Source organism: Chlorocebus sabaeus, chromosome 22 (assembly GCF_047675955.1).
Source record: "Chlorocebus sabaeus isolate Y175 chromosome 22, mChlSab1.0.hap1, whole genome shotgun sequence".
NCBI lineage: Eukaryota > Metazoa > Chordata > Mammalia > Primates > Cercopithecidae > Chlorocebus > Chlorocebus sabaeus.
Genome location: NC_132925.1, coordinates 97,154,813 through 97,178,437, shown reverse-complemented (window position 1 = coordinate 97,178,437; position 23,625 = coordinate 97,154,813). Strand labels below are relative to the sequence as shown.

Genomic DNA, 23,625 nt, shown 5'->3' with positions numbered 1-23,625 from the left:
AGTTCAAGCAATTCTCTGGTCTCAGCCTCCCGAGTAGCTGGGACTACAGGCGCACGCTACCATGCCCAGCTAAGTTTTGTATTTTAGTAGAGACGGGGAGTCACCATATTGGTCAGGCTGGTCTCGAACTCCTGACCTCAGGTGATCCACCAGCTGCCCTGGCCTCCCAAAGTGCTAGGATTACAGGCGTGAGCCACTGTACCGGGCCTATTTTGTGTTTCTCTTAAATGACCCTGTGATATGCTAAGATTCCTAATGAAGGGAGAAGCTATTAGTTAAAAATATGAGTAGACAACCTGGATGAAGCTTAAAATAATTATACTGAGTGAACGATGTCAGACAAAAAAAAAGAGTACATACTGTATGATTCCTCTTACGTAAAACTTTAGGAAATTCAAATGAATTATAGTGACAGAAAGCAGATCAGTGATTGGGTTGTGGTGTGTGGGAAGAGATGGAGGAGAGATTTTAAAAGGGGATGAAGAAAAGTTCGTGGGTGACAGATGTGTTCCCTGTCTTGATTGTGGCAGTGGTGGTTTCATGGATGTATACACACATGTCAAAACTTATCAAATTGTACACCTTAAATAAGTGAGGTTTATCACATGCCACTTATGCCTCATTAAAGTTGTTTTTAAAATATTAAACTGCTTCCTATTTGCTGGCCGTCTAAATTTCAATTTCTGTAAAATGGGAAAAATAATACCTACCTTATAATTTTGGTGTGAGGATTAAACGAGTAAAAATTAAAAGGATGAAATGAGATGACATCTTCCCTTGGATTCCACTAAAAGTCTTGGAGTCACCCTTTCTCCTCTCTTTTTCTACACCCACATGCAACCTCTGGGAACCTCCTGGGATGATTAGAGTGGGTGGAGATAGAGATGAAACAGGGTTGGCCGTGACTTGAAGACTTGACAGTTATCAAAGTGGGGAGATGGGTACATGAGAGGTCAGAATATTATCCTCTCTACTTTTGTATGTATTTGTATTTTTCACAGTAATAATTTAAAAATAAACAGTGAGGCTGGGCATGGTGGTTCACACTTGTAATCCCAACACTTTGGGAGACCAAGGTGGGAGGATCACTTGAGGTCCAGAGTTCGAGACCAGCCTGGGCAAAATAGTGAGATTCCCATCTCCACAAAAATTTTAATAATTAGCTGGATGTGGTGGTGGGTGCCTGTAGTCCCAGCCACTCAGGAGACTGAGGTAGAAGGATCATTTGAGCCCAGGAGATTGAGGCTGCAGTGAGTTGTGATCACACCACTGCACTCCAGGCTGGGCAACAGAGTGAGACCCTGCCTCAAAAAATAAAAATAAAAAATAAAACAATGTTTCCCCATTTCAACTCAGAGGAAAACCTCAGTCCTGATGCTGGCCCATGGGGGTCAGCACGATCCCCTACCCTAACCTCTCCCCTTACCTCCTCCTACTCACCTCCTTGTTCACTGCTGCAGCCCTATTGGCTTCTATGCTGTTCTGGGAATGTGCCAGGCACTGTCTTGCCTCAGGACCTTTGCTCCAGCTGTTCCCCTACCGGGAATCCTCCACAGTTTGACCCCTCTCACATGTGATCCTCTAGGTGAGTCCATCCTGACTACTCCATTTAAAATCGTTATCACCTCCTCCTGCCACTTCCCATGTGCCTTCCGTTTCACTTGTCTCCACAGCCACGACTATCATCTGATGCCCCGTATAACTGTTTATTTATTTCTGTCTCCCCTACCAACCTTGCCCCGACCCCCTGCCGAATGTAAGCTCCATGAAGGCAGGAATTCCTGCCTGATTTGCTCACTGCTGACTCTTCAGCATTTAAAGCAGTGTACGGTTGATTCTTGAATGAATGAGCCACATACACATGTTCTACTGGAATGCCTGGTAGGGAGTGAGCACTATGGAATCCATCATAGTCTAAAAATATTCCATTAAGTCATTTGATAAATCTAAGTTAATTGTTCAGTCAGTGTCTTCTGTCCTGATCTTTGAAAATGAGACTACAATTGATGAACATTTTTGTTAATTCTTGGGAGGCAGCAAGGTAGGGAAGGGTTCCCACAGTCTTTGGAGGAGGGCAGATCAGCTTCAAATTCTGGTGCAGCCCATGTCCGCTGTGTGACTTGGCCAAGGTGCCTAGCCTCTCAAGCCTGGTCTCCTCACTGGCTGTGCTTGCTAGCAATGCCCTGCAGTCCAGGGCTGGGCTGGAATCTCACCACCTGCCCTCCCTGAGTGAGCCTTTGCCTTTTCATCAAGAGGGACTGGACCACCTCCAGAGCTTGCCCAGGTGCTGTGTCCCTCTGGGACCTGCTGGTGGGGTGAGCAAGTGACAGTCAGATGCACCGTTTAAGAGGGACAGAGGCTGGGTGCGGTGGCTCACGCCTGTAATCCCAGCACTTTGGGAGGCCGAGGCGGGAGGATCACCTGAGGTCGGAATTTCGAGACCAGCCTGGACAACATGGTGAAACCCCGTCTATACAAAAAATGCAAAAAAATAGAAATAAAAATAAAAAATTAGCCGGGAGTGGTGGTGGGCACCTCTAATACCAGCTACTAGGAAGACTCAGGCAGGAGAATCGCTTGAACCCTGGAGGCGGAGGTTGCAGTGAGCTGAGATTGCACCATTGCACTCCAGCCTGGGCAACAAGAGCAAAATTCTGCCTAAAAAATAAGGACGGAGAGTGATATTGCTGAGATCACAAAAGGGAGGTGACTCAGTCCTAGCCCAGCCTGCTGTCATCTCTCCTATACCCACCCCCCTCCCCCACTCCCCCGCCTGACGTTATAAACAAGTGACTCAGAGGAATGATGGGGGTGTGCCTCGTAACAGTTCATCCCAGTGTCCTGGGGGCTAAATTTAACACACAGCTGCAGCCTCTGGCACTTTGGGAACAAGTTAATCTTGGTGACTGAGGCTGATGTGTATGTGCGAGCGCGTGTGTCTGGCAGTGGGGCGGGGTGGGGAGGGTGTGGGGAGGTGGGTCAGGAGTCCTGAACAAGGTAGGCATCAAGACTGACTGTCCTGGGCTTCAACCCTGGTCCCTCAGACCATAGACAAGGTGCAGGGGCCCCGTGGCCAGGCAGGCTCAGGTCTGGCCTAATATGCACCAAGAATAGTGAGTATAGACAGCTAAAGTCCTGAAATATTAAACCTGTAGTGTTACTTTTTGAACACTAGAATTCAGAATGTCACTCCCCTACAATGTTAAAACCCTGGGGGTTTAAAAACCTGGAATAGTAGAATCCTAAGAAATTAATTTTCTAGCACATCTGACACCTTAGAAGTGTTAAAACCCTCTAATAGTGTACTTCCAGGACATAATACCTTGGTGCTTCTGAACCTCCAGCAGAGCTGAACTGAGGCCCTTAGCATCTAACTTTGCCACCTCCTCATTGTGTAGGAAGGGAAACTGAGGCTTAACAGAGCAACATGTCCTGTCCCAGGCCTCATAGGAAAGTGGCAACCTTGTTTACCTAAGGTACTTTCTTGCTTTCTTGCAAGGAGGAGGGGCAGAAAGAGGAAAAGCTCTTCCCATTTTAAAGGTGAGGCAACGGGGGGGTGGGGGGGTGTCTTATGTATGTAATCTCAGCTACTAGGGAGGCTGAGGCAGAAGGATGGCTTGAGCCCAGGAGTTCAAGACCAGCCTGGGCAATATAGTGAGACCTTGCCTCTTAAAATAAAGGCAGGGCAACAGGGCTGCCAAAAAGTGAACACCATGTCCAAGTTCTGACCAGAAAACCCAAGGACCCTGTATCCGGGGATGGCTGGAATGAGACATATTCCAAGGAGGAAGATGGAGGCACCAGGACAGATGTTCCCAGAAAGCATGAAGGAAGGGAGACCCTGGAAGAGAGGCTCCAATGCTTCCCCGTCTCTGGACTGAGGGTCAGAGTTTAGGCCATCAACTCTCCTAGGGGCATCTTCGGACCAAAAAATCCAGAGTCAAGGCCTCTCCGTGCTCCATTTAGAAATGAGGCAGCCAGGCCCTCATCTTTCAGAAGGGCCCAGACACCCCACCTCCGTCCCATAAGCCCCCGGGGCTGAGTCAAGGCTTCTCCGGGAGGGGGCCTCTGCCCAGCTGTCCCCTGTGCGTCATGTGCAGGAGGCCAGGCGGCTCGCCTTACAGGGACCCGGCCACCTCTATATATAGCCCCTAGAAGACAGCTGCGCAGTCTAAGCAAGCCGCAGCAGGAAAGCAGGGGTACAGAGAGAAGCCCCCTTGGCACCACCACCACACCCTAGGCCACCCATCATGGCGCTGGGCTTGGAGCAGGCGGAGGAGCAGCGGTTGTACCAGCAGACGCTCCTGCAAGACGGTCTCAAGGACATGCTGGACCATGGCAAGTTCCTCGACTGTGTGGTGCGGGCGGGCGAGCGCGAGTTCCCGTGCCATCGCCTGGTGCTGGCCGCCTGCAGCCCCTACTTCCGGGCGCGCTTCCTAGCCGAGCCGGAGCGCGCGGGCGAGCTGCACCTGGAGGAGGTGTCCCCAGACGTGGTGGCCCAGGTGCTGCACTACCTGTACACGTCAGAGATCGCGCTGGACGAGGCGAGCGTGCAGGATTTGTTCGCCGCGGCGCACCGCTTCCAGATCCCTTCCATCTTCACCATCTGCGTGTCCTTCCTGCAGAAGCGCCTGTGCCTCTCCAACTGCCTGGCCGTCTTCCGTCTTGGCCTCCTGCTCGACTGCGCGCGTCTAGCTGTGGCTGCCCGCGACTTCATCTGCGCTCACTTCTCGCTGGTGGCGCGCGACGCTGACTTCCTCGGACTCTCGGCTGATGAGCTCATCGCCATCATCTCTAGCGACGGCCTTAACGTGGAGAAGGAGGAGGCGGTGTTCGAGGCCGTGATGCGGTGGGCTGGCAGCGGCGACGCTGAGGCGCAGGCTGAGCGCCAGCGCGCGCTGCCCACCGTCTTCGAGAGCGTGCGCTGCCGCTTGCTGCCGCGCGCCTTTCTAGAGAGCCGCGTGGAGCGCCACCCTCTCGTGCGTGCCCAGCCCGAGTTGCTGCGCAAGGTGCAGATGGTGAAGGATGCACACGAGGGCCGCATCACCACGCTGCGGAAGAAAAAGAAGGGGAAAGACGCAGCCGGGGTCAAGGAGGCTGATAAGGGCACAGGCGAAGCCAAAGCAGAGGATGACGACGAGGCCGAACGTATCCTTCCTGGGATCCTCAATGACACCCTGCGCTTCGGCATGTTCCTGCAGGACCTCATCTTCATGATCAGTGAGGAGGGCGCTGTGGCCTACGATCCAGCAGCCAACGAGTGCTACTGTGCCTCCCTCTCCAACCAGGTCCCCAAGAACCACGTCAGCCTGGTTACCAAGGAGAACCAGGTCTTTGTGGCTGGAGGCCTCTTCTACAACGAAGACAACAAAGAGGACCCCATGAGCGCATACTTCCTGCAGGTGCCTGACCAGCCTTGGGAGCTGCCAGCTAATGCTGGGCTCTGGGCACTGGGGGCAGTCTTGGGGCCCAGGAGGGGGCTTGTGTCTACGCAAGGAAATGCCACTGGGTCTAGGGTGAGATGTAGACTGGGGCAGTTGACTGATAGCCACCTGCTTGAAGGTTGAAGACAGTCAATAGGCAACTGCCAAAAAGCAGCATAACTCTGGTATCTCAATTTCAGGGGTGAGGTAGCCCCAAGTTGGCATATGTTGGAGGCCCTGGCCCTGCACAGAGGTTGGGGTGGGGCACAGTGAGGAGGAGCAAGGTCTGTGTAAGGATCCTGGGCAGGGCCTCTTCGTGAAGGCCAGGCCTGGAGCTCGCAGCAGTGTCCCAGACAAAGGAACAATCCTGTCTGGTCCTCCCATTGTACAGATGAGGAAACTGAGGCCCAGAAGGGATCAGCAGAGTGGAGTGCCAGGTCTAAGTTGGGGTGTGACTGTGAGATCTCAAAGGGCAGAGACAGTTTCCTGGAGACTGGCCATATAAGTTTGAGCCTTGCCAGTGGGGTGGGATTTGGAGATGTGAAGGGGAAGATGGTAATGTTTCCAGCCAAGGAACGATAAGCAAGGGATAGAACTGGGGCTTCCCCTGGTGAGCAGCATGCTCAGGGAGGCCTGACCAGCGAGAGAGGTGACAGGCACTTGGTGCCAGGGTTAAGCTCACAGGCCTTACAGTTGCACTGGGGGATGAGGGCAGCTTCACCAGCTACTAGTTCAGCAGTGTGGACACATTGTTTATTCTCTCTGGGCCTCTGTTTGTAAGTGGGGATACTATTCTTCCTCCATGATAAGGTCGTTGGAAAGTTAAATGATGCTTATAAAGTGCTCATCAGCACAGTGCTCAGCCCTCAGAAAACTTTCCAAAAAGATGAGCCCCTAGTATTCATCTCTGTATTACAAGGCTGTGGAGGTGAACAAGGCCATGGACTGTAGCTTTTATAGGCGAAAGGCAGGATTGTATTTGGAAGTTTCCTGAACAGTGGGATGGGGTGGAGAGCAGGGGGCAGGCAGGCCTCAGCTGGGAGCTGTTCAGCCTGGGAAAGCAAGGCCATAGCTGGACCTCCTTGCAGAGCTCCCCATCATTTCTGTGCTGTGGTGCCCTACCGCCTGCTATAATGCTGGTTGCCGGGAGCCTGCCTGGGCGTGGGGGACACTCATCTGCTCTCAGCCTGATGGCAGGAGGGGCACTGTCTCTCAGGGCACCTCCGGGCTGCATTGGCCCTACCTGGGTTCCCGACCTCCTCTGCGATCTGGGGCAGCGGGACTGAGTGGGGCTGGGCTGGGGCTGGGGGAGTAGGGGGCAGTTGCTGACTGGACACCTGGCCTGCAGTTTGACCACCTGGACTCAGAGTGGCTGGGGATGCCACCACTGCCCTCACCCCGCTGCCTCTTTGGCCTGGGAGAGGCTCTCAACTCCATCTACGTGGTCGGTGGTAGAGAGATCAAGGACGGCGAGCGCTGCCTGGACTCGGTCATGTGCTACGACAGGCTGTAAGCGTGGCTGGGGTGGGGCTGAGCACCCTGGGGGTGGGTGGGGCATGGAGGCCGCAGCCGGTCTAGGGCCTGGGGTGGGATTTGGAGCTAGAGCCTTGGGCTTAGAGTAGAGGTGGGCTTGGGTAAGGGCAGGGAGGTTGGAGTGCAGGGCGGGAGCAAAGAACTGAGAGGCCTGGGAAGTTCCAGCAATGGATCTGATGCACCTCGAATATGTGTTAGGTGGATGGGTACATGGGTGCAGAGACAGGGACTGAGCCGAGCCTGGGTGGGTGCTCACCCCCACCCCCACCCCCACTCCCATCTCTTCCAGGTCATTCAAATGGGGTGAATCGGACCCGCTGCCTTACGCGGTGTATGGCCACACAGTGCTCTCTCACATGGACCTTGTCTACGTCATTGGCGGCAAAGGCAGTGACAGGTGAGACTGGGCCTGGAGTGAATCTGTGGAGCATAGGTAGAATCTCCCAGAGGCTGTCAGGGGTTTGTCCTGGCTGCCCTGGCAGGCGATTGTAGGGAGGCATGGCTGGGCTCTTGCTTCTCTCCACCGTTTCCACCCTCCACCCCACAGGAAGTGCCTGAACAAGATGTGCGTCTATGACCCCAAGAAGTTCGAGTGGAAGGAGCTGGCACCCATGCAGACCGCCCGCTCACTCTTTGGGGCCACTGTCCATGATGGCCGCATTATTGTGGCAGCTGGGGTCACCGACACAGGGCTGACCAGTTCTGCCGAAGTGTACAGCATCACAGACAACAAGTACGAAAGCTTGTCTTTTCTGCCAAGGACAACTGTGTGGCTTTGGGCTTCTGTCAGCCTCAGCAGGAGCCGCGGTCCCTGTCTTGGGTCTCCAGTGTTGAGTTGGGACATCAGCATAGAAACAGACCTTCTCTCCTGATCAGCAGTGAGCAGAGAGCTGGGGGAGGGGTTGCCAGGTTCCTTATTCAGGGACTCATAACAGGCAATGGCTTGGTGCAAGGGATGTAGCAGTGAACAAGACAGAAGCTGCCCTGCCTGGGACACCAGAAAAGAGAAAACTGAACTGAGAGACAGTTGTACTCAGCTGGCAAAAACGGTGAAGGTGGTGGGAGGAGGTTGTCCCAGACCAAGGAAATGTGGTGCGGAGGCAGTTAGGAGAAAAAACGCAAGGCCCACAGGAGGGAAGGCGTTGCTCCGGCTGGGTGGGGCGGGTGGGTCATGGAGATGGGATGGCAGCGCTGGGGCTGGAGCGGGGACCAGCAGGAGAGGGACTGTATCTCATCTGTGTTCTACTAAAGTACTTCATGGCAGCTGATATAGAGAGCAGATTAGGGATTTCCCAGGGGACAGGAAGGTCAGGGGTGATGAAGTCCTGGAGCTGGGGGCACAGCAGGGATGAGGCTGAGGGGATGCATTGGACAAAGACAGGCCAGGGCTTCTTACACTGTGATGGGCATGTGAATCTCCCAGGGATCATGTTAAAGTGCAGATTCTGATTCTCGGTATGCGGAGGGCTGAGAGCCTGTAAGTCTGCATTTCTAACACACCCCCAGGAGATGCTGATGCTGCTGGGCTGTGAACCACATTTTGAGTAGCAAGAGTCTAGGAGGTGGAAGAAACAAGGCTTAGCTATTGATTGTGGGGGTGAGAGGGGGAGAAGTACATGCTTCTGAGTGAGGGTGGGAGGCCACTTACTGGATAATCATTGGGATTGGGTAGGGAAAGTGAGGGTCCAGTTAGGACATGTGGACTTGAAGTGCCTGGGGGTGTCCAAAAGGACCCCACCTGGGAGAGACAGGGCTGAGCTGGAGGGAGAGATCTGGGGATCAATAGCACATGGAGGGGCCAAGCTCCCTCAGGAGAGAGGGTGTAAATGGGAGGAGCTGAGGTCCAAGCCCTGATGGTGGGGGCAGCTGCGTTATCCAAAAAGGAGGCCACGAAGGTGAGGCCAGAGAGATAGGAGGTGAGGAAAGTCACGTCAGCAGGACTGTGTGCTGTAGGACCTCGGTGCGTGTGCAGTGGCTGGGGACCTCAGGGAGGGCAGTTTTGGAGGATGGGACTAAGGCCAAAAGCAGGAGCCAGAGCAGTGAAGATACATTGAGAACAACTGGGCTGTGAAGGGAGAAGGACGGAGCAAGTGTGCAAGGGGGGCGGGGCTGCCGCTGAGGGGCAAGAGGACTGCATCCAGGGCAAGGCTGGGGGCCTGCTAGGGACTGCGGTCATGAGTTGGAGAGTGGAGTTAGTTCAGGAGAGGAGGAGGGGCAGTGGGGAGATCCATGGTGGACTTTGCTGGACAGATTGGATAGAATGGCAAGAGGACAAGGAAAGGAAAGAGGCGGAGCAAAAGAATGGGGAAGGAAGGGAAGACCAGAGGGACAGAAAGGGGAACAGGGTTGGGGGCATGGGTGCTTGGGACTTGGATTGCAAAGGGTTGCAGTTGGAGCTGTGGGTGCTGTGTGGCAGGGACAGTCACTGGGCTTGCCAAGGCACCCCAATGATGCACCTTCTCACACAACCCCAGGTGGGCACCCTTTGAAGCCTTCCCACAGGAGCGTAGCTCACTCAGCCTGGTCAGCCTGGTGGGTACCCTCTATGCCATCGGTGGCTTTGCCACACTGGAGACTGAGTCTGGAGAGCTGGTTCCCACAGAGCTCAATGACATCTGGAGGTGAGTCCGGCCCCAGGGAGGCTAGGGGGCATCATGAGCAAGGCTGACACTCCATAGCACCATGATGGTGTACCAAGGCACTGGGCAAGCTCCTCTGGGGGCAAAGCATATCCCTCTTCTAGGGAGTCCTGTAGGGAGGAACAGCCCATATACCCTGCTTGGCTGTTTCTCGCCAGTTTGTTGGGAAAGTCTGGGCTTGCACAGATGGCACCATGCCCCACTGTGGAGCAGCAACAATGCTGCAGACAGGAGCAGACCCACGCTTAGGTCACAGACTCACAGAAACAGGGCCCAAGTAGCAGCCGGATTTCCTCTCTCCTGCCTTCCAGGTGCTTGGTGTGGAAGGAGGGCTGCCACTAGGACTGGGAAGCAGCTAGAGCCCTGGCCTTTCAGAACCATTGCTCTCTCTGGCTGGTCCTTTGTGGGGGTGGGGGAAGGAAGCTTTAGCCTCTGGGGCATCTCCTTCCTGAATCTGCAGCCATCCCCACTGCTGCAGGCAGCCCCTGGGGAGCAGTGCTGCCGGAGGGTGGGACTTGAGACTTAGTAGAAATACAGCATGAAAGTTCTCAAGGAGAGAACATTGATGGGGTGGTGTGGGGAGTGTAGACTTTCTTGGAGGGGAACTTTGAGGAACATGGAACCGCCCCTTGAGAAGTGATCTTTCCTGGGGAGGAAGACCCTTCCTGGAGTGTGGGGTGGGTGTTCCTTGAGTTGGGTCTTGTGGAGGTCTCCTTTCCCAGAGCCTGGGGATTTTCAGGAGCAGATCTCCCTAGAGATGGGCCGAGCGTGCTCAGCCACCCATCTCTGCTCTGTTCCACTCTGGACTCAGCTGACTGAGCTCCCCGTCCTTGTCCCCACTCTCTCTTACCCCCAGGTATAACGAAGAGGAGAAGAAGTGGGAGGGTGTCCTGCGGGAGATCGCCTACGCGGCAGGTGCCACCTTCCTACCAGTGCGGCTCAATGTGCTGCGCCTGACCAAGATGTGATCAGCTCAGGGAGACTGAACTAAGTACCCCTCCCATCCTGTGACACTCATTGGCCTGGCCTTGTGGGGGCTTCATGGTAGAGGCTAGGCCAGAGCCTACCTGGATCCAGTTATGGTGCCCCAGGGGCTGTGTCAGCCAAGGAAAGGAAAGTGCTGCTTAGTCCTGGACTTTTGGGCAAGGATGAGAAACTAGAGGCTTCTCCAGTGTTGCCATATCTCCCTAGGTTGTCTTGATCCATGAACCAGAACCACAGGGTGGTATCCCAGGCCGTGTCCTGGCCCTGCCCCAGCTTGGCTGAGTGTGCTGGCAAAGTTCCCCACAGGACTCAGTCTTCCCGTCTGTCAGATGGGAACATCCGCATCAAGTGCAGTATACAGTGCAGACATGTCTCCTTCTTTAGGAAGAATAAAGCGCCTTCTGAGCAAGCAGCTCAGGGTCTGCATCAGTACTCCACAAGTCAGTGAGCAGGTGTTTCGAAGACTTGGGGCTTCAATGTTCCGCTGTTGGGCTGCCAAGGTCAATGGGCTCTGCCCTCCATCTGGTGTCCCCTCCTCCCTATGGGTGGGAACTGTCCGCTGCCTGAGGCCTAGAGCCTCCAGCTCTTCAGCCACCATGGACATGGAGCCAGGGGACTGTGGGAAGAAGGGGCAGGGAGCAGCCAAGCTGTTGTAGAAACGTCTTTTATTCTATCAGTCAGGCCCCATCTGGCCCAAGAATAGCTGAGCAGAGCCCGTCCCTCTATCCGCTCCCTCCTACTCCGGCTTCTCTTTGTCCTGCTTCTGCTCCTCCTCCAGTGCCAAGTTTCGCTCACGCTCCTTTACTAGCTGGACACCACAGTAGGTGACAAACAGGATGACCAGCGTGGTCTGGGGGAATCCTGTGTGGGGAGGGAGTCATAGATGCTTGGGAGCAGCACCGCATCCTCGGCGAGTTTTCTCTTCCCACCCCTCTCCCCAATTGATGGGCCCTCCCTGCTGAGTCCCGGGATGATGAGAGGGTAGGAGGCATTTTGGAAGGTCACAGTCCTTGAGGCTGATGCCTGGCACCTTCTGTATCCCCACACCCCTGTTCCTTACCTGTGAGTAGCAGGCGTCGGGCAACCAGCTGTGTGAACTCGAGGCTGTTCAGACTCACAAGGTTGTACATGATGATGGCCCAGAAGTTCATGGCTCCAAACAGGGCCCGGACCCTGCGGGACATCTGCACTGACAGAGAGGCCTATTCCGTCCAGGAAAGCATGGGCAGCGGGACAAGAGGCCAAAGGAAAGAGGACGTGGTGGGTCAGCATCCTTACCCACATGGCCAGTCAGGTCTTAGGGCTATGTCTGGGTCTTGGGGAGCCCCAGGTCAGTTCTCCCTCCTTGTTAAACATGGGGAAACAGTTCCAGAGAGAGGGCAAGGCCTGACCAACATGGCAAGGCCCAGGTGCTCCATTCCCCATAGAAGGGAGGGATGGGCAGATTCCCACAGAGTGAGCCATTGCCCTGACAACCAGGAGGGTGGTGGTGAGAAAGTTCTGGTTTGGGGGCCAGGTGGTTGGACAACTCCAGAAAGCAGAAGTGCCCCCCTGCCCTCCATAACCCAGACAGTTCCAGCCCCAGGTCTTCCCTGCTCACCTCAATTCGTGCTAGGGGCCCCCACTCTGCCAGTTTTTGCACCCAAAGCTCAAAGTTGAGGCCAAAGCAGTTAAGGAATGACCACAGGTAGACAATGTCACAAGGCCCAAGCCACAGAGTGGTGATGGCAAATGTGGCCACTGTGGCCGCCAGCTCTGGGATCACAGCGGAATGCGCCCCACCAATGTGATCATACACATATCTGCAGGAAAAATGGGAGAAGGGCCACTGGGAGTATGGGAAAGGGCAGGGATGAGATGGGAGAGGACACACAACAGGCGACCTCCTTAACACTGTCACCCTGGGTGCATTCAACATTCCTGACCTCAGGTAGTGGCTCCTCCTCCAACCAACTTCAAATTGTGGGAGGCTCAGCCTGGGACATTATAGCTTCTCTAGCTCTGTTCATTTACTCCCCAAATGATCTCTTCCAGACCCAAGATTCCAAGTAGTGTCTCTATGCCGATGACCCCTAAATCTGTGTCTTTAGGCCAGTCTCTCCTGATTTGTATATCCAATTGCTACTAGCCATGTCACTTGATTGACAGATTCCCCTCTCCCTGCTCAAACCCTCCTCCGTCCTTATCTCAGTGAATGGCACCACCATCCATTCAGTTGCTCAGGGTATAAGCCTTGGTGCCTTCTTGGATTCTCAATTTTCCTCATCACCAACATCCAAGCAAGCCAGCAAATTCTGTTGACTCCTCTCAGTCCTGACCACTGCTCACCTCCTCTACAACCACCACCCTAGTCAAGATGATCTCTCTTTTCACATAAATTATTGCAAGAGCCTCTTAAGTGGTCTTCTCGTTTCTGCTTTTGCCCCCACAGTTCATTCTACACACAGCAGCCAGAGGTATCTTTTGAGAGTGTAGCTCAGGTCACATCACTTCCATGATTAACCCCTCTGAATAGCTCCCCATTACAACTGGAATAAACTCAGCCTCTTTACTCTGGCTAGAAGATCCCAAGTGGTCTGGTTTCTGTTCCCTCCCTGATCTCATCAGTCACCATGCTCCCCCTGTTCACTATGCTGGCCTCATTGGCCTTTCTGACCTTCATACCCACACAGTTGGTTTGTGTCTCAAGGCCTTTGCCCTTGTTGTACCTTTTACCTGGTATTCTCTGCTCCACATCTCCTTATCACTCAAATCTCAATTCAAATATCATCTCCTCAGAGAAGCCCACCCAGACCCCAACTAAAGAAGCCTCTACCGTGTTGCCGACTTCTATCTCATTGCACATTTTATTTTCTTCATAACACTTACCACTCTCCAAAATTATCTTAGTTATGTTTGTTTACCTGTTTATGGTCTGTTTCACCCCACTAGACTGTAAGCTCCATGAGGTCAGGGTCTTTGCCATGTTCACTGCTGTATCCCCAGTGCCTAGAACAGGCCTGGCATGCAGCAGGTGCTCAGTAAATATTTGTTAAATAAATTCAGTGGAAGACCCATGAATAACCAGCCTTTCCATTCCTCGACCTCCTCATTTCCAATGGCTTTTTTCTCCACTCCACCTCAGCCACCCACACCCATGGCCATGCCCCAACTTTGTCACCACTTGAAAGTTCACTCCTTTCTAATTCCCACTCTTTGCCCAGCCCCTCTTGACCTCCTGGCCCCCCAGCTTCCGTTCTTCAATCCCATTGATCTTGTGACCCTCCCATCTTCACCACCGTCCTTAGCAGGCTTATATCCAATGAGTCACCACTATAAATAATCTAAAAACCCTTATTCCTGACTTCTTCCTTCTCACCCATCTGTGAGAGCCCAATCACCTACTTTCTCCTCAGCTACATCCAGGCAGCTAAGCCCCATGGGGGAAATCTCACATCTTCACATGCTGGAGTTCATAAGCCCGCCACCTCCAATACAACCTGGGTGCTCAGTGCCAAGGTTTCTCTGGTTAGCTGCTTCTCCCATGCTCTGCAAGGGCCACTGTGTCCTTATCTCCCCACAAGTACGAGTGGAGAGATAGTATGAGTGGGGGGATCCAGGGTGGGTTGCGGGGGTAGGCATATATGTTGCCTGTCTCCATGTCCCCAGTCCTGGCTTTCTCAGATGATGGCCGTGCCTCCTGCTTCCTGGAGAAGGCTGAAGCCTTCAGGTGGAATCCCTTACGTGTCTACACTAACCTGCCTTCGTCTGCATCTACACTGGCTTCTCTTCCTCCTCCTCCCACTGAAGCCAGGCCTCTGCCTGGAACTAGACACCATCACCTTCTTCCTCCTCAGGGACCTCATTCCTGAGGTGATTAAATCAATCACCCCTATATCCTGCATCACCAGCTTCTTTGTTGAATAATTCTTCTTAGTATGTCCCATTCTCTCCTATCTTTAACACATCCTTCGTCTCCCTCAGCCACCCCTGTCTTCCCCCTGCAGTCCCAGGCTTTTCCAGGAGTCATTACACACTCCTCTACTCCTCAGTTGACTTTCCCTCCTTACCTGCCCCTGCCTTGCCAGTGAAAGGCTGAAAACCTCCATGTCACCAGCACTAATCTTTGGTCTCCAGCGTCTTTGAGGCTCAGTGGCATCTGACCCAGCTGCCCCCACCATGCCTGGATGGTCTTCCCTTGGCTTTCAGAGTGGCCCATGACTCTGATTCTTCTCCTGCCCCTCCAACCATTCTTTCCAGTCCTTTCCACTGGCTCTTCCTTTTCCTTCCAAGCAGAGCTCTTGCAAGCCAAATCTCAGCCATCCCCATCTCTCCTCTTCTCATGCCACTCCCTCTCCTGAGGACTTACCCACTCCCAAAGCCTAAAAGCCACCTGCCTATACTCAGGACGCTCTGAGTTCCATCAGTCCTCCAGACTCTCAGAACCCCAGACCCTCAGACCCAACCACCTCCCTGAACCTCCACAGGGATATCTCCTAGATTGCAACTAGACATTTCTTAAATTGAAGCCCTCTCTGGAAACTACCCTCCATCTTCCCAGGCTGCAGATAGGAATTTCAGTGTCATCTCCCTCTCCTTCCCGACACCCACATTTCATGGCCACATCCTATCCAGGCTGCTGTCTGTGTGACCCTCCTCCCACCACCTCTCTGCACTTCTGGGGCCCTCACTCAAGTCCTAACTTCTATATCTTTCACCTAGACCTCTGCCAAGACCTCCTCACTGCCCTCTTTGCTTCCCCTGGCCCAGGGTGATCTTTTAAAATGTGGACCCATCTTGGCACTGCCCTGCTCAGACACCTGGCAGGATGGCTGTGATCACCCCCACCCCACCCCTACTCACTTGCAAAGCCAGTCATTGATGCCACGGTCAAAGTGCCTGTAAAAGAAAAGCAGAGAGCCATGTGCCCATCAGGTGCAGCCTCCCCCGGCATGGGGGAAGAGGCTAGGGGAAGATGTGGTTTGAGGGGGTGAACCTCCCCTGCCCTGGCCCGGCACTCACGTTTCTGCGAAGACGTAGAGCGCGGTGATGCACTTGGGAGGCTGAGGTGGGTCCAGGTGGTCGAGGCACGCCACAGTGTTGACAACGCCAAAGAGGACGGCCGCCTTCACCCAGTCATACACCAGGTTTGAATAGGCTAGGCCAGCTGGGGACAGGGCACCATCACTGCCTGGGGTTCATCGCCTGGGGCCTGCCCCCATGGAGACCCTGTCCCACCATTTCCTTGCGGATACACCAGGCTCTGCCTGCCCCACGGAGAACCCCCATATTGTGGAAATCAGCCATGCCTGGTGGGCTCTGTGGGATGCTGCTCTGGCCCTACAGGATGAAGCTAATGCCAAGACCCATGCAATAGAAAGAATAAGCCCCTGCTCCCATGCCCTTAGGTGCTGTGCCCTGTGGGCCTCAGCTTCCCTGACTGTGGCACCGTGGGGGTGCAGAGGGTCTGTTTTCCTGGGGTGGCAGCTCTGCCCCCATCTCTCTTCTGAGGACCCACCGAGGGCACTGTCTGGGAGGCGGTTGGCGAACTTGAGGTCACTGGGGATGGTGAGGATGTAGAAGAAGTGAAAGAAGATATCGACGGCCATGATGGCCACCACGCTCAGGCCTGCCTGGGCTCGGATGTGCCACAGCTCACCCTCGCGTCTCACTGGCTCCACCTGGCTCACCTGAGGGGATGCGAAGGGTCTGAGGGAAGAGGCAAGCCCTGCCCAGGGAGCCCTGTCTGAGGGGGGTTCACCAACTACTTGGGGCAGGAGGAGACATGGCTTTATCCAGGAGTCCTGCCTAAGGGTGGAGACACAGGTCACCCTGGAGTCTGAGGAGGATTCACAGCCAGCCACAGGAGACCCAGTTCTGTCCTGGGAGCCACATTTGTGAGGGAGGAGAATATTCATGGCCTGGGAGTCCTGTCTAAGAAAAGAGACATATCTCCACCCTGGGGTCCCTGCTGGAGGGGAAAGGTGGCCCCATCCTGGGGTCTGAGGAGGAAGGGGAGACATGGCTTCATCCTGGAATCATGCCTGAGGATGGGGATACAGCCTGCTTCGGGAATTCTATCTGAGATGGAAACCCCAATCTGAAAAGAGAGATTCAGCCCTGTTCTAGAAGCCCACAGGGTGTCCCCTCACCTGGGCATGAAAGCGATCAAAGGTCATGATGGGCCCGAAGAAGAAGAAGGGCAGATAGAAGTTGTACTTGAGCAGGTCAGCTAGGGAGTAGTGGCGGTCAGGGTGGGCACAGCTCTCCAGTGCAAAGCTGGTGCAGCGCAGCACTGTGAAGCTGCTGCCCCCATGAAACAGCACCTCTTGAAGATCAAAAGTGCCTGTTACAAATCCGCTCTGGAAGGGGAAAGAACAGGCCACCAGCTCACTAGGGTGCCTCCTGTCTCTGGAAAACCTACTCCCCACTCCCTAGCTTCCTATAGGGGCCCAGCCTGGTCCTGTCTCTTCCTCTCTTCCAGAGCAGTTAACTTTGGCCACTGCTCTGTCCCAGCAATGCGAGGAGCAGGGGATGAGCTGGCAGTTCCTCCTGTGATGCAGGTGGTGACCGTGTGGCCAGGGCATACTCAAAGGCTTGAAGACAGGTGGAAATGTGAAGGGAATACTTGGGGATACTTGGGGTGCAAGGACTTTGGATGAAGTGAGAAGTTTGGGATCTTATCTCTACACCCTCTACCCTTGCACCAGTTCACACCTGCCAAGAGATTAGGGGGTCCATCTTGAAGGAGGCCAGGCTGGCCAAGCCAAGGCCAAGACAGAGCCAGGGCTGGCCCAAGAGTGAGGCCACATAGAGCCCCACACAGTGACCAAGCAGCAGCAGGAGGTACCAAGGGCCCATCGTGCCCATCACAGCCAGGGCCCCGTACACAGCATACATCCAGGAGCGGAGCTGTGGACAGGGAGAAGGCTTCAGTTTTGCCATACAAATGGGGGTGTGACCCCAGGAGGGGGTTCCCACAACCCTTGTGGTGAAAGAGGAGCTGGCAGGGGGAGGCTGGGTGGCCCAGGTCCAGCTCACCTGTGGGGCAACCATCGTGCAGAGTTTAGCAAACAGCACATGTCCGGAGAGGGCGAAAATGATGACGTTGCGAAAGGAGGTGAACCACATCACCCACTCGAAGTCAGCCACATCCTGGGGCAGTCCGGAGCAGGAGGAGGTGGGGCAGGTAAGGGTGGGAGAGGGGGCAGGACGAGCTGGAACCTAGACTGGTCAGAGCCCCAGCACCTTCCCAGCCTTCATGTTCTTCTTTTATTATTATCATTTTTAAATTTAATAATTATTATTTTTTACCACTAGCCAAACCCAATGTGTCCTCTTTACACAAACACAAGTGCCTGCAGGTCTCCACACTCCTCTCTGAAGGAAGTACTCAGGCAGGAGGGTAGAGAGGAGTGAAGGGCACCATAGGGGCTGCTGGGTCCCTCAAAGCTCGCCCTCTCCTCCGCACGTTGCCTGCCATTCCCCCTTTACTGCTTTGTTGCTGGGAAGGGAGGTGCTGGAGGCTCCGCTGAAGCACACTCTGCTAATGTGACCCATTTCCCAAGTAAGCAGGACCCGGGCAAACTTGATGTCCCGGAAGGATACAGGAGGAGCCAGTGGAGAAGCTGAAGGCACTGAAGCTCAAGCCAGAGGCTCCCGAGCTGTGAGAAGCTCTCTGTTACTTGACAACATCTGGAACAGCGGAGAGGGGAGAAGGGTTCGGGATGGGAGGGACCCTCGGGTGTGGGGGACCTACCATCTTCCGGCCAATGTACTCCCAGCCAGGTCGCACAGACTCCCGGAAGGCCTTCCTGTGGGTCCCATCTGAGAACAGAGTGTGGCCTCAGGGAGAGGGGCCTTCACATCCCCTGCCCCTCCTTCCCCCGTGGACAAGGCTGCCCCCATCCTGGGGAGCGAGGGCGTCAGGAGCAGGGCGCAGGTCTGGGTCTTGCTGTGTATCTGGGTCCAGGCCTCTGCCTGTGTGTGTGTGGGGTGGGGTGTATATGTCTGTGTGTTTGTGTGTCTGTGTGTGTGTTTGTGTGTGTCTGAGTCCAGGTCTGTGTGTGTGTGTGTGTGTGTGTGTGTCGGGGTGTGTGTGTGTGTCTGGGTCTAGGTCTGTGTGTGTGTGCCTGGGTCCGGGCCTGTGTGTGTGTGCCTGGGTCCGGGCCTGTGTGTGTGCGGTGTGTGTGTGTGTCTATATGTGTGACTCTGTGTCCATTTCTCTGTCAATGTCTCTGCATCTCTGTGTTCCTGTGACTGAACCTGGCTCCACCAGCCTCCCGTGCCTATCTGAGATGGGAGCCCCAGGCTGAAAAGGGAGATCCAGCCGCATTCTAGAAGGAATACCCTGGGTCTGGAAGTTTCTGGCTTTGCTGGTTGGAACCCTGAAGCCCCCAGGGGAAGAAGGGTCCTGTCCACTTGCCCCCAGGCACAGCCATTACCTTGTGAAGCCTCAAGGAGGCCCCGGCCAGCATAGGCCAGGGCCCCACTCAGCACCAGAGAGTAGAGGCCCAGCTCAGCCGTCGGCAATGCTGTCTTGATGCCCATAGCCTGGACGGGGCTGGGGAGACAGGTTGGGTGAGGGAATTACAGTCTCCAGCCCAGCTTAGCCCCACCTCATGGTCCTGCCACCCCAGTGGGGACCCCACTCTGAAGAGAGATTGTCCCACCAGCCCCTTGGGGACCTTGTACCATCACTCTGCCCACCCCTGTGCCCCCCACTGCTCACAGGCCACCGAACACCAGTGCCCCATCCCAGCTGCTGCTCTTGTCCCCACCCACTCATCAAGGCTCTTGCTGTCAGAGCCCTCACTCGCAGCCTGCCTCCCTCACCTTCATTTACATCTTCATACCTTCCAGACACACCGGCCCCACCCTCTGCTAAAACCGCTCCTGCCAAGGCCCCCATGACCTTCATTCGGAGAAACCCCACCTTTATCACTACAGTCAGGTTTCTCCCTGCAGGGTCCCCACCCCGATCAGCGAGTCTCCCTCAGCTCCTCACAAAACCCCAGCCTCTCTAAGACCCTTTCTCTGACTCCCACTCCCCTCCCTGAGATCCCATGACCACCCCAGGTGCTGCCCCCAGAGCCAAGCCTCCATCCCTCGAATTAAGCCTCCAGCCTGTCACTGACCTCCATTCCCCCAACAAGTCCCTGAGCTCCAGCCTGCCACATCCGAGTCCCTGCCTGTGTCCGTAACCACACTGCCCCACTCTCTCAGTGCTCTGTGTATTCAGGCCCTGGGCACCGGCTGGAGGCTGTGCTATTTGAGGAGGTGCCCTGGAGTAGCGGATGTGGGGCCAGGTGGGGCCAGGCGGGGCCAGGGAGGGCACTGGCTGCTGTCCAAGGTGCTGACCAGAATCAGGCCCTGGATGAGTCTCACCACTTCCTCCAGCAGGGGCCTAGCTTGTCCCCTGGAGAACTGCTGGGCCGTCCTGCAGCTCAGTTAGCACCTTTGCCCTTCCTACCCTGCTTCAGCCTGGCCCAGGGGCTTCCCAAGGACCCCATGGGTACAGACATAGGGCCCAAATTAAAGGGAGGAACATGTCCAGGCACCCCTTGGGCTGATAGGGCAAAGAGGTGGCTGATGTGGCCCTTTTGCCCACCCTTGATCCTCCCCCAAATCTTCCTCCCCAGCCCTGCAGCCATCTCCCCTGCCACCCCCCCACCCCTGCCCGCTGTCTCCTCGTACAGATGGAGGGGTCATGGGCCAGATAGGGGCAGGGACCTCTCAAGGTCACACAGCAGACCTGGGACAGACTTCTGCCTGCCTCCCCTCAGGATCGGGTTTCTCAGTGACACCCTCTGGAATCTGGGGTAAGAGAAGACCACCACTGCCTCTCCCCACAGCAGAGGCTGCCAGCCTGATGGCTGTGCTGCCGGCCTGAGGGTGGAGGCACCTCCTCATCAGCTGGGTGGGGGTGGAGAGGCCCTGGGGATCAGGTTAATGGAGCAGGAGCTTGAAACCGGAGCACGGTGAAGAGCCCGCGAAATAGCTTTGTCAGCTGCCTCCCACTCGCCACTTTCCAATTTTAGCTCCCCATGGCCGGTGCGGGGTGTCCCCAGAGAGGCCTCTGCAAGGAGCTGGCCCCCAGCCTGGGGCCTCTCCTGATAGACCCCCAGACCAGGGCTGGCCTGTGGACACAGGGGCATCCCTTTTCCCCTGGTCCTGCCTGCCCCAGATGCCCCTGGGGTAAAGCCCCTTTTGTGGCCCGTGATTTGGGATGAGGGCCTGGGGTGTGCCCCACAAGTCTCAAGAGCCCCAGAGTAGCTGCATCCCCAGCTGGCACTGACCTTGAGGAGGCCGCAAGGGACCCTGGCACACTGCCCACCTCAGGCTCTGGGGTCCTGCGTCCAACTGTCCGTCCGTCCGACCGGCTGAGCTCTGGGGCTACGGTGGGGTGTGTCCAGCCCTGGGGTCCCCACCCCCTCGAGGTTATGAGCGGTGAGTGGTGACAGCGGGAGGAGGAGGGGGAGGAGGAGGTGGCCTTCCTGGAGCGGAGCTGAGCAGAGTGGAGCAGAGCCGAGTGCTGCAGAGCTGCTGGCCACAGGGAGCCGCAGGGAGGATCCTTGAAGGGGGGCGGGTGCTGGGGGGGAGGGTGTCCAGTAGCATAGGCTCAGACAGGGACACCTGGGCCTCTCTTCAGCCTGCCTCCCCTGGCTCCTAGAGAGCCTGTGCCTCTCTCTCTCACTGCTACCCAGGACTTCCCTCTTCCAGGAAGTCTCCTGGTGGCCCCATCAGCCTCTCCAGGCTTGTAAGCCCTGCCCCCACCACAGCCACACACATTCACAACATGCACACACTTTCACACTTGGACTCCAGGGACTCCAGCTCCTACCTTTACATATGACCTCCTAAGGGCTATCCCAGGGCAGACTCATCTCACCCCCTGACCTGGTCCTTTTCATTATGCCATGAGTCCTGGTTGGTCATGCATCAGTGCATCAGGGAGGGCTGACTTGCCTGATGGGACTGGAGCATGGGACATGTGGCTGAGAGGGGTCCCCATAAGCCAGCTCTGTCCCATAGGGAGGGTCCCGACTGGAAGGGTGCTAGCAGGGTCACTTGGCAAGGCTTGTGGGTACTTGGAATGGCTGGTATCCTCTCGATGGCAGAGTGGAGGCAGACAGGAAGACAGGTGTATTCCTAACCAACTAGGGGTCCTGGTAGGACAGGGCCCTCATTCTGGAAGGGAGCATCCAAGGTCTCAGCCCTGGATACCTGAGGGAAGGGGTATCCTGAAGGTGCCCCTGAGATTAAGAACCTCTGACAGTGCCCCCTTCAGATGAGGCCGAGTCTTGGGGAACTGTGTGTGTCTGTGCTATCTATGGAGGCCTGTTCACGTGTGTGCTTGTGGGGAGGCTCTAGGGGGTAGAAGGAGCTTTGTGACTGTGATCAGTCACAGGACAGCTCCTGGAGCCCCTACTGATCCTGTGACCCCAGCTTCAGGCTCAATTGAGGAGGCAGGAGGGAGGTGCTGCTCCCCACCCACTAGGGCCCAGGAAGGGGAGAGACTGCACTTAGGCAGTGAGCTGCCTCCTGAGCATGCAGACACGCTGGCCTGGAGGACAGAAAGGAGACCCCCAACATACACACTCCACACAGGATGCAGAGGCCCGTGTCTGTGGTCCCCGACCCTGAGAAGCATGAATGGTGACTAGTGCACAGTGTGGGTGCTGGGTTAGGGCTATGGTGGGTAATGGGCACTAGAGAGGCCAGCATCAGGGAGGAAAGGATACCTGAGCCAGACTTCAGGGTTAAGGAGGGCTTCCTCAGGGGGCGGGGGGTCAATGGTTGTTAGGAGTAAGTTAATCATAGTAGCCGGGACGTACATGGATTAACCTTTTAATTTCACCACAGCCCATAGGGAAGATGTTGCCATTGTCCGCAGTTGGGAGAAGAACCTGGCACATGAGGAAGCCAAGTAATTGGACCAGCCCTGTAAGCTCCTGGCACTGACTGCCCTGCAGGGGCGGCAACCCCGTGCACCCACAGCGGGGCCCTCACGAGGCTCAAAGAAAATGGCTCAAGGGAGCAGACACGGTGGTTTGACCCCAGAGTTAAGAACACAGGTTCAGCCAATTTACTTGAGCCCAAGCTGGTGGGCCCCACTTCTTAGGGTCTCAGATCCTCAGTTGTAAAATGGGCTTACTGCTGGCCCTGGCCCTCACCAGGGTGGCAGGGGGCATCCGGTGACTCACTCCATGACAAGGGCCTTGCTCATAAACAGAGGCTATTAGAGAGCCACAGACACCCTGACCCCCAGAGGCCCAGAGAGGCTAGATTCACACTCAGCAGTGAGGCCTTCCCCGGGTGACCCACAACCAGCAGGGTCTGCAGGGAGTGTGGTGTGTGGAAATGGCAAGAGGGGTGGAGGGCTAGGGAAGTCCCATGGATCTGTGACTGGACAGCCTGAGGCCAGTTCCACTGTGTCTGAGGCGGGTGGCGGGGGAGGGCACCTGGCGAGGCCAGCGCACGCGACAGACAGGAAACTGACAGCTAAGACCAGCACTTGGTCCTGGGGCCGTCCCAAATGCCACAAGGGCCACTGGGAAAGATATGGCGGGGAGTGGGAACAATTCTCTCAAATCTGAGTCCCATTTCAATTTTTAAACTTTCTTTGGTTGTTTGTTGCTCAAAGTAAAAATGCGAGGAAAGTATCCTGTGTGTTTGCATGTATATGTGCAACTGTGTTTTCTATTAGTTGTGTGTAGAGTCTGCGTGTACGTTTTGTGTTGTAGGTTGTTCATGGCATGTGTTTGCTGTGTATGTGTATCCTGTGTATTGCTTGTGTGTGCACATGTATCGTACATATGTGTGTATATGTGTGTTGTGTGTGTGCAAGGCTCAGGGATATAAGAGAGACAGTGTATGTAAAGGCACACCTGTGGGGAGAAGGTGGGTAGGCAGACTTCTTTGTGCTTAGGGCTGGCTGTTGGCTGGCTGGGGGTGGGGAGGAGAAGCTTCTTCTGGCCCCTGGATGTGGGGGTCCAGAGGAGCACACCCACTGGAGGTCACCCTGCCCTGGGCTCCTGGGAGCAGGGGAGGGGCCCAGTGACAGT

General features: G+C 55.5%; 2 protein-coding genes across 3 annotated transcripts; one reads left to right on the top strand and one right to left on the bottom strand.

Annotated features, from left to right (window-relative positions):
* Window positions 1-3,604: 3,604 nt before the first annotated feature.
* Window positions 3,605-10,910, top strand: KLHL40 (kelch like family member 40). Its single transcript, XM_007983809.3, has 6 exons — window positions 3,605-5,402; window positions 6,772-6,932; window positions 7,246-7,353; window positions 7,504-7,689; window positions 9,431-9,577; window positions 10,452-10,910. The coding sequence occupies exons 1-6, from the start codon at window positions 4,251-4,253 to the stop codon at window positions 10,561-10,563; spliced, it is 1,866 nt and encodes a 621-aa protein (XP_007982000.1). The 5' UTR covers window positions 3,605-4,250; the 3' UTR covers window positions 10,564-10,910.
* A 137-nt stretch (window positions 10,911-11,047) lies between these two features.
* Window positions 11,048-23,481, bottom strand: HHATL (hedgehog acyltransferase like). Of its 2 annotated transcripts, none has more exons than XM_073010305.1 (12): window positions 20,895-23,481; window positions 19,003-19,121; window positions 18,318-18,385; window positions 17,600-17,713; window positions 17,276-17,470; window positions 16,711-16,920; window positions 16,077-16,248; window positions 15,581-15,725; window positions 15,422-15,457; window positions 12,180-12,381; window positions 11,640-11,781; window positions 11,048-11,440 (listed from the first exon to the last, which is right to left on the bottom strand). In XM_073010305.1, exons 2-12 carry the CDS (start codon window positions 19,106-19,108, stop codon window positions 11,316-11,318), a joined length of 1,515 nt encoding a protein of 504 aa, XP_072866406.1. In that variant the 5' UTR covers window positions 19,109-19,121; window positions 20,895-23,481; the 3' UTR covers window positions 11,048-11,315. The 2 variants fall into 2 exon arrangements, with proteins under 2 accessions (XP_072866406.1, XP_007982001.2); XM_007983810.3 differs by having other exon boundaries at window positions 11,051-11,440; window positions 20,857-23,481.
* Window positions 23,482-23,625: the final 144 nt, after the last annotated feature.